Consider the following 20,660-nt stretch of genomic DNA (forward strand, 5'->3'; position numbering starts at 1 on the left):
GGACCGATTTTCAACTGAATTGAAAGATTTGCCTGCCACTGAGGCGGTAGATATCAGCAACTACCTCGTCTCACAGACATACTTTGACTTTACAAAGTTCAAAAACTGATACGTTGCACAAACAGACACATAAGCCGTATTAACTCAGCTTTGACGAAGTGATCACTGACACACACGGGCATTTTGCCATTCGGCTCCTCCCGACCGCAGACGTAGGTTTGCAAGGCAATTTTTCCGATATTTTTCTGTCAATTTCTTGTATTTTCTCCCCTTATGAACAACAAATTTTGGCACACGATAAAAACTCCTCGTGGTTGATCGATTTGAGCAACCATAAACGACGCAAAACATAGGCATTTTGAGTTTGTTACAGTGATTCCTAAATATAGAAAATCACTTCCTGCCCTCCATCTGTATGTATCGCCATGGCAACGGAGTGACGTGATGTCATGTGAAAACAAGCTATAGGGAGTGGCGGTGCTGAGCGCGCAGTCTAAAAGATAAGGCATTTATCAGACGCTTATGCTCTGTTGCACAAAGAATCCTCCGCCATCGTCACACGAATCAGTGAACTGTGCAACTCGTGCTTTATGAGCAGAGCAGTCATTTACAATAGTTTACAATTAAAATGGTTTTTATCTTTATAAAAACAGCAAAACGACAGTGATGAATGTAGCGGTGCACAAGATCTCGTCACACCCCTAAAAACTAATTATGACAGCCACCGTTTAAAGCAAGGTATGGTAGGCAATTTCGTAGCACTTAGCAATAGCAAGCTAGCTTTAAAAAAAAAAAAACACATGAATGCACACAGCAGAGTTTGCAAAGCGTCACGAGACGGCGTCAAATTACCTCATATCTCAAAGCACATAACATTACAATAATAATGATCGTAAACTTACAGAGCTCTGACTTGTACCTACTGACTGCTGCAGATTAATTTTGCCATTGATAGTATTGACAGATAGAAACGCATAAATCCGGGTCTAAAGACGTGAACGTCACGGGTTGCCATTTCGTAATTACGGTTATGACATGGCATGAACGCAGCATAAGCTTGTTGTTTTGGATCAGGAGGATCTTGTAAAGTTTCCTGTTTGTTTACGCTGTTCATGACTGTCTACAACGGGCTGATGATGTGTGATGTCTGTGCGAGCAAGGTGCACGGAGGTATGGAAATACATGGGCCCTATTTTAACAACCTAAGTGCATGGTCTAAAGCGCATGGTGCAAGTGCACTTATGGACAAGTCCGAATCCACTTTTGCCAATTTAATGACGAGAAAAATGGTCAGCACACCCAGCATATGGTCTAAAAGGGTTGTCCCTATTCTCATAATGAGTAATGGGTGTGTTTTGGGCGTAATGTGCAATAAACCAATCAGAGTCTCATCTCCCATTCCCTTTAAAAGCCAGCTGTGCTCAAGCCATGGCGGATTCTGCAAGCGGAAAGACTGAACGCTTCTCCAGAGAGGAAACAGATCTGCTCGTGCGTGAGGTTAAAGCACGCGAGAACACCATCTACGGGACATGCCGGATTCCACCATACCTTTATGTACACAATCATAATCTTTTACATTGTTATCCTTTTATTTTTAATATTAGGCTAGTTTGTGTGCTGCTGCGTGTCCCTGTGTGTGTAATAAGCAGAATGTACGCTTGTTATGCACCCGCCTATAGGCTCATATTAACTCGCTCTTTAAATAACAAAAAAATATTGCACCATTGACTTTAGACCAGGTTTCAGTTGACGCAGACAATTTCAGTTGCTTTAAAATAGTAACGCGCCAACATGAGCCTGAACACACCTAGTTTTCAGACCACCACAACCATGGGCCCACAAATGGGCGCAAATGTATTTGTTGTGGCGCAGGATCTGAAAATGATAACTGCGTCGGGCTGAAACTAGCAAAAAACACTTGCATCGCGCCTGGTGCTGCATTGTGCCGGGTGAATGATAGGGCCCCATATGTTGACAGGCAGGTAAGGACATCAGACCGAATGCAATGATTGGACGAACATTTTTTGGTCCTGAGACCTCCACAGAAGATGATTTTATTGTCCACGTTTTCATTTTTAAACCACTTTGACGTACTGTCAAATGATGCACTGATAAATATTCATACCAGATATCCAAATGAATCAATATCAAATCAAAATTGTAATCCTATAAGTTTGTGAAATCAGCGTCAATACCCAGCATTATGAAAAATTTATATTTTCAAGAATGTGGGGACAAATGACTAAGTCTATAATCCGTATTGTCTTAAGTACATCTTTCTTCTGTCAACGAAGACAAATCAGGATTGTAGGATTTTATATTTATATTTACATGCTTAAAAGGCAGTCTAAGGTTAGCAACCATTACAAAGAATAAAGTAAAGTGGGGGAATTCAGATCAAGAAACCATAGCAATGTAGCAACAGGTGGGGGTGTACCCTCTCTTCTAAACCTGAAGAGAATATCTGATCTAGATGGCCAAAACGTTATTGCCTGAGGGATGGGTGGAAATATCCATTCAAAGGATGGTGAGCAAAACATTAACCCAAGATACTCTGGAGTCTGGACCTTGTACTCACTTTTGAACTTGAGGTGGTTATTATAACTGAGGTTTATTACATAAAACCTTATTAGAAGTGCAGAGGGTTAAAACAATAAAATGCCCATAATGAATCAGCTGTGTGTCAGTGTGTCCTGGAACCGGCACACTCCCATGACTGCACTAAAAATACAACCAGGGTCCAGGGATCCCAGTAATGTGATCTAAGACACACAAGTTACTACCTGTAGACAGATGGAAATTCAGTGTATACCTGGATTAAGATGTTTTTTGGTATTTTTATGCAAACACCCAAGACTCAAAACTTTAGATTGAGAATGGACAAGACAGCAGAGAGGTCTCTTCACATCATCCAACAGCACGTCCTCTGCCTCTTACCTTGTGCACACTCTTGGGATTCTCCAACCATGCATAGTACATCTCCTCGACATAGTTGGAGCTCGTTCCATTCAGAAATGGCTCTGCGGCCACCGGTGCAGTATAGCACCTGAATGGCTGACACGTCCTAGGGGTGGATGCTGGCCTCTGCTGTGATAGATTTTTAGCAGTCTGAGAGGCAGTGATTGGCCGAAGCCGTGCCGCACAAGTCCTTAAGCGGTGCATCGCAGTCTATTAAAATGAACACCACCCACACTCACAAGTTCCTGGATGACCCCAGTGCCACAACAAAAAAGAGAAGTGTCACCTCCTTCTTTAGCACAAAACGGAAAATGTGTTTTAATTTCCTGAGCAAGAATGGACACGTTCCAAAAGCCCTTGATCTTTTTACTCCTATTTGCGTTTTGCTCTCTGGAAGAAAAACAGAAAAGTCAATCAGAGGAGCATTAAAACGTGCAGTTTATCTCAGCAATTTAAAGACATTAGATTTGATAGATATTACTATGCTGTTAGGAAGTTTCTGCCCTGGGTATGACATGGAGGTTTTAATTAGCTTTTTAGTGCAAAAGCAAAACAAACAGTATATATATATATATATATATATATATATATATATATATATATATATATATATATAGATATAGATATAGATATATATATAGATATAGATACACACACACACACACACACACACACGTACAAAAGTAGCTGCAATCATCATCAAGACAAAACATCTTCATCCAACTAAGAACGTAATCTTTCATATCGGTTTATGCAGTTTAGTACTTTCCATGGCACAATGGTCACCTCCTGAGTCCAGACAAAGGTCAAAGAGATAGTCAAGCTCCTCATAAAGAACAAGAGCTCCAAAAGAACCTTATTTTTGAGAACATGATGCCTTCATGGCCTTGTAAACTATAAAAGACTTAATGTTTTTACACAAAGTTCTTGAGTAATGAAATTGTGTCAAAAGTGTTTTGGCTGGAGTTTCTTATGTTAAAGGAGTGGTTTACTTTCAAATAAAAATGCCCTGATAATTTACTCACTCCCATGTCATCCAAGATGTCCATGTCTTTCTTTCTTCAGTCGAAAAGAAATTAAAGTTTTTGAGGAAAACATTCTAGGATTATCCATATAATGGATTTCAATGGCAACCAAGTTTGAAGGCTCAAATTTCAGTCTCAATGCAGCTTCCAAAGCTCGACACGATCCTAGTCGAGAAATAAGGTAGCAAAACAATCGGTCATTTAAAAAAAAAAAAAAAAAAGTATATATATATATATATATATATATATTTTTTTTTTTTTTTTTTTTTTTTTTTTTAAATGACCGATTGTTTTGCTACCTTATTTCTCGACTAGGATCGTGTCGAGCTTTGGAAGCTGCATTGAGACTGAAATTTGACTGAAAAAAAAAAAAAAGTATATATATATATATATATATTTTTTTTTTTTTACCACAAATGCCCATCTTGTACTATCTCTGAGATGCGCCACACATTACGTCATCACGTTGGAAAGGTCACGCATGACGTAGTCGGAAGTACCAACCCAGAGTTTACAAGTTTGGAGTAGGAGGACCATTCAAAGTAATTGTATGTTGAATGACACATATTTATATGTATTGGTGTCAGATTACAGTTTAAAATTGTCCTTATGTGTGCATATCCTGGATGTTTAACGATGTCACACGTGACCTTTCCAACGTGATGACAACGCATGGCGCATCTCTGAGATGGTTTTTTGTGGTCATTTGTGGTTAAAAAAAAATATATTTTTATTTTATAGTTGTAGAAAATTAGCGATTGTTTCGCTAGATAAGACCCTTATTTCTCGACTGGGATCGTGTCGAGCCTTTAACTGCATTGAGACTGACATTTGGATCTTCAAACCGTTGGTTGCCGCCATTGAAGTCCATTATATAGAGAAAAATCCTCTAATGTTTTCCTCAAAAACAAAAAAAATTTCAACTGAAAAAAGAAAGACATGGACATCTTGGATGACATGGGGGTGAGTAAATTATCAGGAAATTTTTATTTGGAAGTGACCTAATCCTTTAAGGCACACCGCAATCATGATAACTATAAGTAGTGTTTATCGAATGATGAAAAAAATAAGTGAAGTTTGAATGTTTTTCACAAAACTGCTGCTTTGCCAATCAACAAATGCTAACTCGCATAACACTGATGTAATGAGGTTACAAAAACTTTTGATGCTTGTTACTTAAAGGACAATTCTGGCCAAAAATGAACCTAGGGGTAAATAACACATGGGTACTGAGTCGACCGTTCTCTGGGATGCATTTTCATTATAATCGAATGTACCCAGTTTTAGCATTAGTTTTACCACAGATTAGCTTATAACGCTAGTATATAGTGCATAGATTAAGTAAAAATTAAAATCGCTAGTTAACAAAAAGGCTCAAAATAGCCCCACACTAACACGGTAGCATAATGAGGGTCTCCACCTGCAAACCGAAGCATTGAGAACTTTGTAAGTGTACAGACAGTTTAATAAGAAGATACTTTATAAAGACGGTACACTTCACGTATACAAGCAGGAGCCATCTTTGGAAAACAGTTTCGACTAGTCGCATCCCAGAGAACGGAATAACCCATGTGTTATTTACCCCTAGGTTCATTTTTTGGAATTGTCCTTTAACCTCTTTTGTTGCAAATAGAAATTAACATCTTTACTAGTGCACACAGAGATATGGCTTTTCTATTGTTTAAAGGTGAGTCTATTTTAAATCACCCACATAACATACTACAAACTATATGCAGTTAAAAAAAAAAGACAATTTATCACATGGCAATCTGATATGCAAAACCATGTTATTTATACGTCACATTTTGATTGTAGAAAGTAAACCAAATGTGTAAAAAACATTATATAACATTTCATTCATGTTACGCTGCAAACCCTTGAACCCCACAACAAATGACTTATATCTAGACGAGTATTTCTGGCATCATTAACTTAACATTTAATATGCAACTTTGAAAAGAGTTTTCTTCACATTTTGACAAAGCACTGCCTTTCCTTCCTACATAAGAAATAAATCAGATCCGTTGTTACTGTAATAAACTGAACTATACTCTACTTTAAAAAAATGAATAATGGATATGTCCTTTTCCGCTAAAATGAAACTAATATGACCATGTGGTTGAAATAAACATGGACCCTTCTCTCCCTCCACACGCCTATGTTTTGACCTTGCATCCACATTCCACTCCCCTTCACTGATGAGTCACTCAACTATGCCCGCCTACTGAGGCGTTTCAGAGCGCCATTGGCCGGAGACTCCTAACTCCACCCACCAGTCACGCCTAGTAGAAGGCTGTTGGAGACACGGAGTGTCAATCATTATGTCCTTTCACTAAACATGGTTCTTATAAAAATATTAGCAGCGCATGCTAACCATCAATTCGGGGGCCGATACTTGGAGTTCAATCATGCAATTTAAACTTATTACTAAGTTGCCTTTTTTATTGTTTAATGTATTTGTTTAATGAATAAGACACAAACCCTACGTATTTCCCTTATGAAACACAAAACCTTGACCTAGCCAAGCAACAATAATGAGCTAATTAAGGTCGGTTAAGGCACGCAGTTCTGTAACTGGATAGGTAAATGAAGTGTCCTTCTGCATAAATACAAACGTGTGTCCTCAAATATCAGTTAACTTTGTGCTACACCAAACAAGAGGAAGCAGCCATGCTAAAAATAAATTAAATTAGGAACGCGCCTCTTCGTACGATTTTTGCCAACGCTGTCATTAAATCTCCCTTTAACGGCAGATGGAAGTGTGTAAGTTACACAAAACGAAAAACTTACTTGTTCCAACAGCTGTTGTACACTGGTCGTGCACCGGAGTTGGTAGCGGCTCCAACTGACCCCTGCGCTGCTCACGAGTGACAGTCGACACTACTAGAACAGCAGCTCCGTCATGAAGAACGTCAGGCGTTTTAGGACGTCACTTAGCGCGAAATAATTTCTGAGAATCGAATATTTCAATCCGTTTTTTTCATCACGTGACATCCGCAAATGTTTAACATAATTTACATTTCTATTAAACAATATTCAAAATCTTTTACATTTCTTGACTGGAAAAGCATTAGCTCGTTTTAAAAAAAAACTATTTAACTGTTAAATGAATCCTCTTTTTTGTGAAGTACCTACTTCCGACGTGATGTGATGTGAAGTGTTTTTTTGGTTATAGTAAAATTGACAATGTCAAATTCCATTTGGAAAGGACACATTTTGCCCTAATACATAATTAATGTGCAAAGGATTCTCGTGCGTAAGAGAACTGTGTGAAATATAGCTTTGTCAATTCAAGTAAGTCACCTTTATACAGCGATTTTTACAATACAGATTGTTTCAAAGAAGCTTTAGAGAGATAACAGGAAAATAATGTTGTAATAATATTGTTAAATATAAAATTAAATGTCCCCAACTAAGCAAGCCAAAAGCTAATGTTGACAGTGGCAAGGAATCAAAACTCCATCAGGTGACAGAATGGAGAAAAAAACCTTGGGAGAAACCAGGCTCAGTCGGGGGCCAGTTCCTCTGGCCAACGAACTAACAGTGTATGATTATGATTCAGGCAGCATTACAGGTCAGAGGTCAGATTGGATCGGAACATTATTTTATGCAGTTCATCTGGTTGAAGATAGAGACATCACATGCGTATGGAGACGAGTTGGTTGAGGATCAGTGCCGATGGCTGTCGTGTCGATGAGGCCTTCACATGGGAGTCTAGTTGACACAATTTCTGCTGACACTTCAGGGATGCGTTAAGGTCGTGTCCAGGCGCAAGTCCACCATCTGATCTGGATACAGCCCGGGTCCGGCTGATTACAGTTAACTTCGGAATAAACAGAAAGACTAAAATTAGTGTAGATGGCAAACTTTTTATGATGTAGCGATTACATCAGGTGTTATAGGAAGTGTCCCCATATCCACCTGACCTAATTTATGCAGCCTATTAATCATTTAACTGATTTGAATAATAGGAATTTATAGTGTTCTATGTGTATGCCAGGTTGAAGTGATCATGTTTTAATCTAGATTTAAACTGACAGAGTGTGTCTGCTTCCCAGACAGTGTTAGGAAGATTGTTCCAAAGTTTAGGTGCTAAATAGGAAAAGGATCTACCACCAGCAGTCGATTTTGATATTCTAGGTATTATCAACTGGCCGGAATTTTGAGATCGCAATAGACGTGAAGGACTGTAATGTGTTAAGAGCTCGCTCAAGTACTGGGGAACTAAACCATTAAGTGCTTTGTATGTAATCAGCAATATTTTAAAATGTATACGATGTTTAATAGGGAGCCAATGCAGTGTTGACAAAACTGGGCTAATATGGTCATACTTCCTGGTCCTAGAAAGAACTCTAGCTGCTGGGTTTTGGACCAGCTGTAGTTTGTTTATTAAGCATGCAGGGCAACCACCAATAATAGCATTACAATAATCTAGCCTTGATGTCATGAACGCATTAACCAATTGTTCTGCATTTGTCATTGAGAGCATATGATGTGATTTAGATATATTTTTAAGATGGAAAAATTCGGTTTTACAGATACTAGACACGTGTCTTTCAGATGAAAGATTGGTATCAAAGAGCACACCCAGGTTCCTAAGCGACGACGAAGACTTGACAGAGCAGCCATCAAGTGTTAGACAGTATTCTAGGTTATTACGTGAGGATGTTTTTTGTCCAATAATTAGAATCTCTGTTTTTCAGAATTAAGTAGTAGGAAATTACTAGTCATCTAGTTTTTTATATCAATTCAATTCAATTCAAATTTATTTGTATAGCGCTTTTCACAATACATATTGTTTCAAAGCAGCTTTACAGAAAGTGCATTTCAGAAATGTACATAGAAAGATACAGTTATTTAATCATGTAGTAATTTAGGGCATTACATATCGCCGGTGTTGAGTCGTCTCTTCACAGGCGTTTAGTCATCTCATCGAAGGTGTTGGGGCATCTGAAGTCTCCGTGAGAGGCTGTATACAAACTGGAGCTGACGAACGCTATTTACCTCCGGACTAGCGTCCCGAGATAACAGCTGAAAAGCAGATGGGAAATAATTAGCATAACTGCTGTTCATAATATTAATGCATTCGATCTGATTCAACAGTAGTATAAAAGGTAAGCATTATGTGAATGCTTGGCTAAAGAGATGCGTCTTTAATATAGTTTTAAACTGGGACAGCGAGTCTGAGCCTCGAACAATATCAGGAAGGCTATTCCAGAGTTTAGGAGCTAAATGTGAGAACGCCCTCCCTCCTTTAGTGGACTTAGATATCCTAGGAATGACCAGAAGCCTCGAATTTAGTGATCTTAAAGAACGCGATGGATTGTAGGGCGATAGAAGGTCCATTAAATACACAGGAGCTAAACCATTTAGGGCTTTATAGGTCAGTAGTAATAATTTGTAATTGATACGGAACTTAATAGGTAACCAGTGTAGAGATGATAAAATTGGTGTTATATGATCATATTTTCTTGACCAAGTAAGAACTCTAGCAGCTGTATTTTGCACTAACTGTAGCTTGTTTATTGAGGATGCAGGACAGCCAGCTAATAAAGCATTACAGTAATCTAGTCTCGAGGTCATGAATGCATGAACTAACTTTTCTGCATCAGAAACAGATAGCATGTTACGTAGCTTAGCAATGTTTCTAAGGTGAAAAAAGGCTGTTCTTGTAACATGAAATATGGTTTTCGAATGACAAGTTGTGGTCTAGTATAACGCCCAGGTCTTTTACTGTAGTTGATAAAGTAACAGTAACAGGACATCCTTCTAAATTAAAGTTGTATTGTACGAGGTTTTGTGGGTAGTTTTTTGGACCAATAAATAATACCTCCATTTTATCTGAATTTAATAGCAGAAAATTACACGTCATCCAGCATTTTATATCTTTAAGACACTCTGTCAATTTAGATAAGTTTTTTCATCTGGTCTTGATGAAATATATAATTGAGTGTCATCACCATAACAGTGGAAATTAATTCCATGTTTTCTTATAATATTACCAAGTGGCAGCATATATATTGAGAATAGCAGAGGGCCTAACACCGATCCTTGCGGCACTCCATAGTCTACTGACGTTATCTTCGATTTTTCCCCATTTAAACAGACAAAATGGTAACGGTCTGATAAGTATGATCTAAACCAGCTTAATGCCTGTCCCTGAACACCAGTGTAGTTTAGTAGTCGATCCAAGAGTATTTTATGATCTATAGTGTCGAATGCAGCGCTAAGATCGAGTAGAACTAGTATTGAGATACAGCCTTGGTCAGAAGCTAAAAGTAAATCATTTGTAATTTTAACTAGCGCAGTTTCTGTGCTTTGATACGGTCTGAATGTTGACTGAAATTTTTCATAGATATCCTTTTCTTGCATGAAAGAGCACAATTGAGTGGACACAACCTTTTCTAGTATTTTAGACATAAATGGGAGATTTGAAATGGGTCTGTAATTTGCTAGCTTATTTGGATCTAATTGTGGTTTCTTAATGAGAGGTTTTATTACTGCCAGCTTGAATATTCTTGGAACATGACCAAAAAATAAAGACGAGTTAATAATATTGAGAAGAGACTCTTCCACTACATGTAACACTTCTTTGAGTAATTTAGTGGGTATTGGATCTAATAAACATGTTTGTTGGTTTAGATGCAATGATACGTTTATTTAGCTCTTCCTGTCCTATAGTTGTAAAGCTGTGTAGTTGTTCTTGAGGGGCGATAATTGAGGCTGAATCATAAAACACCATAGAAGATTGTACATTTACAATTGTGTTTCTGATGCTTTCTATTTTATCGTTGAAGAAACTCATAAAATCATTACTACTGTAACGGAACATTTTGCTCTAGGGATTATTGTTTATTTGTTAGTCTAGCCACGGTGTTACATAAAAACCGTGGATTATCTTGGTTATTTTCTATTAGTTTGCGGAGATGCTAAGCCCTGGCTGCTTTTAGAGCCTTTTTATAACGTGACATACTGTCTTTCCATGCGATTCTAAAGACCTCTAAATTAGTTTGTTTCCATTTACGCTCTAAGTTACTCTCTTAATAACATGCGTAGCACTGTTGTACCATGGTGCCTTAGTTTTCTCTCTAACCATTTTTAATATAATTGGTGCAACAATTTCTAATGTACTAGAGAAAATGGTGCTCAAACTGCTAGTGATTTCGTCTAGTTCATCTGTTTGTTTGGGTTCACTGAGCAGCTGAGATAGATCAGATAAGCTATTTGAGAATCTATCTATAGTGGTTGGAAGGATTGTTCTGCCTGGTCGATAATATGGCGCAACATGACAAATTTCAGCAGTACGTATTATGCAAGTTACCATGTAATGATAAGTCACATCATCACTTTGCGGTATAATATCTATATCGGTTGGATTGATTCCATATGATATAATTAAATCTAGTGTATGATTTAGACGATGAGTGGGACCACTGACGTTTTGCTTGACCCCAAAGGAGTTTAATAAATCTGTAAACGCAGCCCCTAACGCATCATTTGTGTTATCTACGTGTATGTTAAAATCTTTAACATAGATTTATCTTTATCGACATTGACCAATAGATCTGAGAGAAAGTCTGCGAACTCTTTTAGGAAATCAGCATAGGGCCCTGGAGGTCTATATACAGTACAGTCGCCAAGGCTAGAGATAATAGGGATTTCTTTCTTACATCTAAGAGCATAACATTTAGCACAAGTACTTCAAACAAATTAAACCTTCGACCTGTTTTCTGAGTAACATTTAGAATATCTCTATAGATTGTTACAACACCGCTGCCACGACCGATCAGACGGGGCTCATGCTTATAAAAGTATCCTGGTGGAGTGGACTCATTTAGACCGAAATAATCATTTGGTTTAAGCCAGGTTTCAGTAAGGCAAAGTACATTGAAACTATTATCTGTGACCATTTCATTTACAATAACCGCCTTAGGTGTGAGCGATCTAATGTTTAGAAGACCTAGCTTTAGAAATTGTTTGTGTTCACTGATATTGACATTTTCTGGTTTAATTACAATTAGATTTTCCTAGATCCTACAGTAGATTTATTGTTTGGCCTCACTAAACGAGGAATAGACACAGTTTCTATATAATGTTCTACACTACTTATGATATCAATTAAGTTGGGACAGCAAAGACTGTGATTTGGACTTTGACTTACTATATCAGCTATGCATTCCGTTAATTTTGTGAATTGGTAAGTTTTGTCAGGGCGTGAAGAAATATAGAGCTGAGTATTGACAGCATAACAGTGAAAACTAATGCCATGCTTCCTAATGATATCTCCTAAGGGTAGCATGTACAGAGTGAACAGCAGCGGTCCTAGTACTGAGCCTTGTGGTACGCCATACTGAACTTTTGATCGATAAGACATCTCTTCATTTACTGCAACAAACCGATAACGGTCAGATAAGTAAATGGTAAATGGACTGCGCAAATATAGCGCTTTCAGCAGACCCATGGCCACCAAAGCGCTTTACATATTGCCTCACATTCACCCATTCATTCACTCATTCATACACCGACGGCGGTGTCAGCCATGCAAGGCGCCATCCAGCTCATCGGGAGCAGTTGGGGTTAGGCGTCTTGCTCATGGACACCTCAACACTTGGTCAGGTGGAACCGGGGATGGAACCACCAACCCTCCGGTTTGTAGACAACCTACATGGAACCACTGAGCCACTGCTGCCACATAAGTATGATTTAAACTCTGTTAATGCAATTCCACTAATGCCAAGATAATTTTCGAGTCTATTTAAAAGAATGTCGTGGTCAATAGTATCAAATGCAGCACTAAGATTGAGTAGCACTATAGAGAGATAAACCACGATCGGATGATAAGAGCAAAGCATTTGTGACTGATGAGAGCTGTCTCAGTACTATGGTACGGTCTAAATCCTGACTGAAAATCCTCACACATACCATTTCTTTCTAGAAAGGAACATTGTGAGGATACTACCTTTTCTAGTATCTTTGACAGAAAAGGTAGATTCGAGATCGGCCTGTAATTGACTAATTCTGTAGGATCAAGTTGCGTTTTTTTAACAAGCGGTTTAACCATAGCCAGCTTAAAAGTTTTTGGTACGTATCCTAATGACAAAGATGAATTAATGATGTTAAGGAGAGGATTTATGACCTTTGGAAGCATCTCTTTCAATAACTTAGTCGGTATAGGGTCTAGCATACATGTTGTCGATTTGGATGATTTAACGAGTTTAGAAAATTCTTCCTCTCCTATAGCAATGAATGAATAAAACTATTACGATACTGTAGTAGATGGTTGCATAGTTATAATTTTCTCCCTGTTATTAACAAGCTTGTAAGTAAAGAAGTTCATAAAGTCATTACTGCTGTGTTGCTTGGAAATGTCTGGGATTGAAGCCACTGTTTCAAAATAAATACCTAGGGTTTTGTTTATTTTCTTCTAATAGGGTTGAAAAATTTGCAGATGTAGCAGCTTTTAAGGACTCTACACAATCGTGCTCTCTTTCCATGGAAATCGAAAAAACTCTAGTTTTGTTTTCTTCCAGTTGCGCTCCATTTTTCTGGCTGCTCTCTTAAGGGCCAGAGAGTCCTTGTTGTACCACGGCGTTGGACTATTTTCTTTAAGCGCAAAGGAGCAACTGTGTCTAAAGTGCTGAAAAGAGAGTCAAAAGTGTTTGTCACAATATTGAGTTATTCTAAGCTATCTGGGATGCTAGGGAGATGAAACTGATCAGGAATATTATTAATAAAGCAATCTTTAGTGGCAGAAGTGATAGGTCTAACATATTTGTAACATGGAGTTGACTTTGCAGCCTTGGCTAAATTAAGTATACACAAGATTAGATAATGATCTGAGATGTTTTTGCCATGCTGTAGAATTTCAACGGCATCAACATTGATTCCATGTGATAATATTACATCTAGAGTATGATTACGACAATGAGTAAGTCCTGACACGTGTTGTCTAACTCCAATAGAGTTAAGAATGTCTTTAAATGCCAATCACAATGCATCTTTTTCGTTATCTACATATATATTAAAATCACCAACAATTAGGACTTTATCTGCAGCCAGTACTAACTCTGATAGAAAATCAGCAAATTCTTTGATAAAATCTATATGGTGCCCTGTACACAGTGGCGAGCACAAATCTTAAACTTGATTTATCATTTACACTAGATAGTGTTACATTAAGCACCAACACTTCAAAAGGAATTATATTTCTCAGTAGTTCTGAAGATGTTAATATAAATTACAGCAACACCTCCCCCTTTGCCTTTGAGACGAGGCTCATATTTATAACAGTCATTTTGGGGGGTGGACTCATTTAAAGTAATGTAATCGTCTGGTTTTAGCCAGGCTTCTTTCATACACAGAACATCTAGGTTATAATCTGTAATCATATCATTGACAATAAGTGCTTCTGAAGTAAGGGATTGAACATTCAGCAACCCGATCTTATCATTTGTTCATCCGTATTATTTCTGTTTTTTATTTGTTGAACATCAATTAAATTTTTACCCTTAAAGGGATAGTTCACCCAAAAATTTAAATTCTGTCAGTAATTACTCACCCTCATGTTGTTCCAACCCCGTAAGACTTTCGTTAACATTGAGCCACTATAGTCACTTGGACTATTTTAATGATGTCTTTAATAAATTTTCGGGGCCGGCAAGTTTCAATCCCTTAGAAGCCTATGGAGGAGTGATCCAGCTCTCAGATTTAATAAAAAATTTGTGTTCTGAAGATGAACGAAAGTCTTATGGGGTTGGAACAACATGAGGGTGAGTAATTACTGACAGAATTTTCATTTTTGGGTGAACTATCCCTTTAAATGGGTTTGTAGTTTTTTTGTATTTCCTAATTCGTGGAACAGACACAGTCTCTATATGATGATATCTAGGTGAAAGAGTCTCTATGTGATGGGATTTATCTGACCTCAGTGACGTGAGACAGCTAGCAGACGGTTGGTTTAGCCAGATTGTCTGCTTACTGACCTGAGCCCCAATTCATGTTTGAGACTATGTGACATATTACTAGAGAGAAGAGCAGCACCATCCCAGGAGGGATGAATACCATCTCTTTTCAACAGGTCAGGTCACACAGTCTGTCTTTTAGACCTTTTTGGCATTTTCATAAATTAGCAAAATAAAATAATTTAATTGAAATAAAAGTTGGCATAAAAAAAAAAATAGATAAAAATGTCAACTTAAAAATCTGAAATGTTGCCTAGGCACATAACTGAAATAAGTTGAAGTACTAAAATGACAAACTATAAATAAAAGAAAAATAGAAATATAAATGATAAAAATGACAAATTCACAACAAAATTGCAAAAACAAACTAAAATGAAAACAAAATTGAAAAAATTAAAAGCTAATTCAAACCATTACTAAATGCTAGAATCGTTTATAAAAATACTAAAATAACACTGAAAATAAATAGTATTTTCTGCTAAATGGTACCACCAGCATTCATGACTACAATTTTTTATGATCAATAGCATTTGGCTTGCATTTACATCATACATTTTCAAATTACCTGGGCAGAGTTGTTCATGACACTGCTTCACAGAAAAGAATGCTTTGTAACTTGTGTTTAAAATGCAACTCACATCATTATTAAAAACAAACCAGTGTTTTATTATTTTCATATGCAAAAACCATCATCCACATTACATTGTAGGTAGTCCAAAATAAGTCCATCTTTTATCCATATAACATGAACAATCCACAGCTGCTTCGAATGGAAATGCAGTGTGAGGGGCGGTTTGTCCATCATTCATTTAATCCTACACATGTAAAATAACACTTATCAGACATGAAATGTATGGCACTTACTGATTTTGCTATGATGGAAATGTCCTAGTGTGAGGATACTGTCTAAATGTGGTCTACAACAGACATGTTACAGTTGTTTGTGTTTGTTTGACTTTATACACATACTGTACCCCATGTGGTATTACGGTCATCACAAAGAAGGAAGTCAATGAAACATGCAGACAAAATGGTCTTTTCGTTCTTTTTGATCAGTTTCATAAAGGAAGAAATGTTTAATTTATCGCATAGTGTGTTATCATGCATAAAGTCATTTAGCCCTTAAAAATGATAGGAGAAAAGCTTTGACTTTGTTTTCATTGCTACTGTTGCTTTTATTTTGCACACAAAAAAAAAAAAAAAAAAAATTATCCAAAAAAAAAAAAAAGTCAATCATGAAGTTTTAGGAATTAGCCATTTTCAAAAACAAGTATTCATGTTTACCTGATTTTTGCCTCATTGCGGGCAGAATTTCACTTGGCAAATAAAGTAAAAAATAGATTTTCTATAAAAGTTATATATATAAAAAAAAGTATGCAAATAAAACTATATAAATGGTAAAATAGTAGTTTTAAATCACTGTGTTGGTATCAACAATTTCAAATGATAAAAAGAACAAAATTACTTTATGTATTTTGTTTCTTGTCTTGCACTCCAGTATTGCAAAACCTAAATTATTTATAATATGAATATTATGCATCACAGTGCAAAGAGAATGATTTGCAGTTACCACGGGCCATTTAGATATGACTAATGACTTGATAACCTTGTAAAATGTTAGGGATTCCTATTTAACTAAATTATAGCATTTTGTCCTTGTCCTTAACACATTTTACCAAATTTTTTTGGAACAATGATTGACTGTGGTGTTCCGAATACATTTTGCACCAAAAAGTGGAGGGGGAGGAAAGCCAGCCTATAATAAAAGGGTCTCTGTACATTCCTATAAACAGTGAATATTACTGAAGTGCAATAAGTCGCAGTGGTCCTATATAGCACATAAGAATCGTAACATTTAAGGAGATCGGTCTGTTGTCATAGGCATCTTTTGTCACGTGACAGGTGGGAAGCGTTTAATTGGCTAAATAGTTCTCTCGCTCCCATCATGTACTCTGTGATGTATTGCGAGTAGAGGTTCCTTTCGCAACATTAACCGTCTCTCAGTTTGATTGACAGTTGACAGCTGTTTACAGAAGGACAGGGGATAATAAGTGGGGGAGCAACCACCTGATTCCTCCTTAATTCCTCCCACTGTACATTTCACACTTGGCCTGTCCATCCCAGACAGAAATACAACTGTCAGTCTGTGTGTTGCGTGTTATACTGGGGGTGCAGGCGCGGGTCTTTGAGGCATTAGTTGTTGGGTAGGAGCAGGTGGTCTGTGGAGAGTGGACAGAGGGTAGGTGAGGGTCAGAAATAAGCTGGATTTATGAACATTATGGTTTAAAAATGTTGCTGCATGTGTAGAACATACAAATCAGCCACTTATGAGGATCCATAGAATGCTGCTTTAAAAGACAGCTGTCTAAGTAGTCAGCTCACTATGTTTTGGAATGCATTACACTTCCATTCAAAAGTTTGGGGTCAGTAAGATTTTTTGGTTTTCAAAAGAAGTCTCTTATGCTCATCGAGGCTGTATTTATTAAAAAAGCAATATTGTGAAATATTATTACAATTTAAAATAACAATTTGCTATTTTTATTTATTTTACAATGCAATTTATTTCTGTGATAGCAAAGATGAATTATTAGCAGACACAACTAATATGCTTATTTGCTGCTCAATCATTTTTATTATTAATGTTAAAAACAGTTGTTCGACTTAATATTTTACTTAATTACTTAAATATTGTTTTCAGGATTCTTTGATGAGTAGAAAGTTCAAAAGAAGAGCATTTATTTGAAATATAAATCTTTTGTAAGATTCTAAATGCCTTTACTGTCAATTTAATGCATCCTTACTGAATAAATAAACGTATTAATTTCTTAAAAAAAATTTGCTGACCCAAACTTTTGAACGGTATTGTATTGTATATTATTACCGTGCAAATGGTGGTGGTGGCGGTCTGGTAGCGTAAGATGGCACAGAGGCTGATTTATTAGTCTGAACCACCTGCAAAGAGACAGAAACTCCTGGTACTACTGCACAAACATATGCATGATGGGTAACTTAAGAATAAATGAACTGAACTAAAAAAAAGATTTCAACGAATTAACATCAGTCAGAGTTAAGTCTGTGTTCAGTGACATAATAGCTATCACAACAAAATAAAATCAAATAAAACTAAGCATCTCATTTAATTACCATCAGTCTGTGTTAATACATATTGCTTAAAAACAAACAAACAAGCAAGCAAATACACACAGGTGTGTATATATGTATATATTAGGGGTGACCCCGAATAGTCGAAGATTCGATGCATCAATAAGAGGAGCCTGATTCGACTACCAATCTCACGGATTTAAGTTTCACTTCGGTACGTGACCGAAAGAGAAGCGTTTTGGCGGCAGGGATTTAAATCTTTAAAAATGTCTGGGATATGAAAATTTAAAGTGTGGATGCAGACCATCAGAAAGGATACTCTCCAAGGCTGGATTTAGCATCAGGAAAACCATGATCGCACTTCTGCAGGCCAACGTTAACAAGTTGGTTTTCCAAAACGCTTAACGTGAAAAAAGCTTTTTAAAGGGCACTTTTACATGGCTTAATGCATGTACACAGTACATACCTTATTAAGAAACCATACTATGTGCAGATATACCCAGAATATGATCGCAACGTGTTCCTCCTATAGAAAATCACGTAAAGAGTTTTCTTAATAATATTTTTTTTCAATGGGAGGAAAATTAGCGTTTAATTAAACGCGTTGCGTTCATATTCTACGCTCATCTGCTTTTCTGTAGGCTTTATTAATAAAGTGTGTACAGAATTTGATCTTTTAATATCACCGTCTTATTAATTAAGCCGTTAAACGTTTTTCATGTTAAGCGTTTTAGAATGCATTTCATCCATGCACACAATTTGAAAAGACTCAAACGGACACAGAGACACAGACAGAGTTAAAGACTAGATTTTTTTTCTCTCGATCAGGAAACGTTATGGTAAGAGTGATTTCAAAATATTTCAGCTGGTTCTAATTTGATTTTTGGATGCGGCGAACATGTTTAGCTAAACTGAGGTTAGCATTTATTGTTGTTTCTGCAGTTAAAAAGACAAAGTTGACCATTCTGGCTATACTTTTGTTATTTTAATAATTTCTTTATTTTAATTTTTTTTATTCATCACTCAGGGTTATCTAATTTAACTATTTGTGGCTTGTGTTTTGAATATATGTTCCCCTGCACTTTGCACACATTTGTTCTGCATCTTGTGACTTGATTCTGACTTATTTCGTTTTGTATATTTATTTATTAGAAAGGTATATTCTGTTGTAATTTAATTCTGTAAATTAAATTTTGATTATTTTACAATGCATCGATGTTGCGCTCTGTACTTAGACCCTGCTCGCACAGGCAATTTAGCCTGATTTGCATGTGAAATTTTATAATGTAGTAATTTCACATTTAATCTCCAAATGAATGAAGGCTGATACTGATAATGTTACTGATGTCCGATGAAAAGGATTCTTTTTAACATTAATTATAGCTATTCAACATTACAGTGTAATCGAAAGCTATCAGATTTTTTTACATTTATTAAGCTTAAAAAAACAACAACTTTAATTTAAGTGAACTTAAAACAATCCTCACATAACCATAATAAATGTTGAATCCAATTTACTGCGTGTACACAGGCCTTGTCTTTCTCTACTGTTTACATTCACTTAAGCGCGACAGACTATGTTTTCTCGGATACTCACTTTTTTATTTTATTTTTACATAATTTTATGTGAATTTGTCAGTAAACAAGCTGTGCTGTTAACTGAAGGTGCAAGACCTAGATTACAGTTGGAGCTAAACTCTGCAGGAAACTGGACCTTAAAGGCCAGAGTTGAGAATCCCTGGTATAGTACATTCTTTAGCATATTAATTAATAGCTCAGAAAAAAAAATCTTGAAGTGCTGAAGTGAGAATGAATCTTGTTAACATATACATTAAGTCAGGGTTAGAAGATGTAAATTAAATATATTATTATTACTATAATTATTATTTAATGTATTGAAATAAATTGAATTATTTAATGAACTATTTAATATTTAATTAAACAAAATTAATTATTTAATTAAATGAATGTGCAAGATGTTTCGTCTGAGCACATGGCTTGTGTCTTTCTTACAAAAGACAAAGTGTAAGGAGAGAAAGAAAGGTTAGGAACAATGCAGAGAAGCAGAAAGGGTACTTTAAATGCAACAGCAACAGAGATGGCCCACAGTATAAATACAGCAAAAACCCTCTTTAATAATAGTATGCAGTTATTTACCTCCTCTGGTGGCAATAACTGAGCCTGGTGCTTTATCAAAGAAGAGAGAAAAAAGAGGAGCCTGTTCATTATCTTTATATCAGCAGACTATTGTTTAGAACTGAGATGTAACAGTTAATGACAGTTAAATGTGAAGGACAGACGATTTCTCATGAACCTGTTCTTTCAACTTGGTTAACTTCCCATGAATTGTTCTTTCCAAATAGAAAGAACTGGAAATGCAATGGTAATGTTTTGTTTAACTGGGAAGGTTTCAAACTTGTTTTCCCTCTTCACACAGTAATGAACTAATTTACTGGCTAGTTAAGTTTCTGTTGCATTGTTATTACTCAGGCGTTTAGTGGGCATTTGAGAAGTTATGCTCAGGCACATTCACTGGAAAAAAAACCTACAAAAAGGTACAGTACTATAGGTTAATTACACGTTAGATTCACGTTAGCGCTACATTTAGTGAATT

General features: G+C 36.5%; 2 protein-coding genes across 7 annotated transcripts in view; both read right to left on the reverse strand.

Annotated features, from left to right (window-relative positions):
- ogdha (oxoglutarate dehydrogenase a) overlaps positions 1 to 6,942 on the reverse strand; it is a 71,618-nt gene extending 64,676 nt beyond the window's left edge. For 3 of the 5 annotated variants that reach the window (XM_077223232.1, XM_077223236.1, XM_077223235.1), the window contains exons 1-2: positions 6,774 to 6,919; positions 2,938 to 3,348 (exon numbers count right to left, since the gene is read on the reverse strand). In XM_077223232.1, coding sequence (XP_077079347.1) covers positions 2,938 to 3,162 — 225 coding nt within the window. In that variant the 5' untranslated portion in view covers positions 3,163 to 3,348; positions 6,774 to 6,919. Of the gene's footprint in view, positions 1 to 2,937; positions 3,349 to 6,773 lie in introns of all 5 variants that reach the window. The other 2 variants (XM_077223234.1, XM_077223233.1) reach the window with 2 other exon arrangements.
- An 8,647-nt stretch (positions 6,943 to 15,589) lies between these two features.
- Positions 15,590 to 20,660, reverse strand: part of adam9a (ADAM metallopeptidase domain 9a) — an 81,166-nt gene continuing 76,095 nt past the window's right edge. Inside the window, exons 22-24 of one of the 2 annotated variants that reach the window (XM_077223240.1) lie at positions 20,204 to 20,233; positions 17,826 to 17,896; positions 15,590 to 17,163 (exon numbers count right to left, since the gene is read on the reverse strand). In XM_077223240.1, the coding sequence (XP_077079355.1) occupies positions 17,103 to 17,163; positions 17,826 to 17,896; positions 20,204 to 20,233 (162 nt within the window). In that variant the 3' untranslated portion in view covers positions 15,590 to 17,102. The remainder of the gene's footprint in view (positions 17,164 to 17,825; positions 17,897 to 20,203; positions 20,234 to 20,660) is intronic. The other variant, XM_077223239.1, reaches the window with a different exon arrangement.

The sequence above is a fragment of the Siphateles boraxobius genome, unplaced genomic scaffold (genome assembly GCF_051911475.1).
Source record: "Siphateles boraxobius isolate OS27281-9 unplaced genomic scaffold, OSU_SipBor_1 9, whole genome shotgun sequence".
Lineage (NCBI taxonomy): Eukaryota > Metazoa > Chordata > Actinopteri > Cypriniformes > Leuciscidae > Siphateles > Siphateles boraxobius.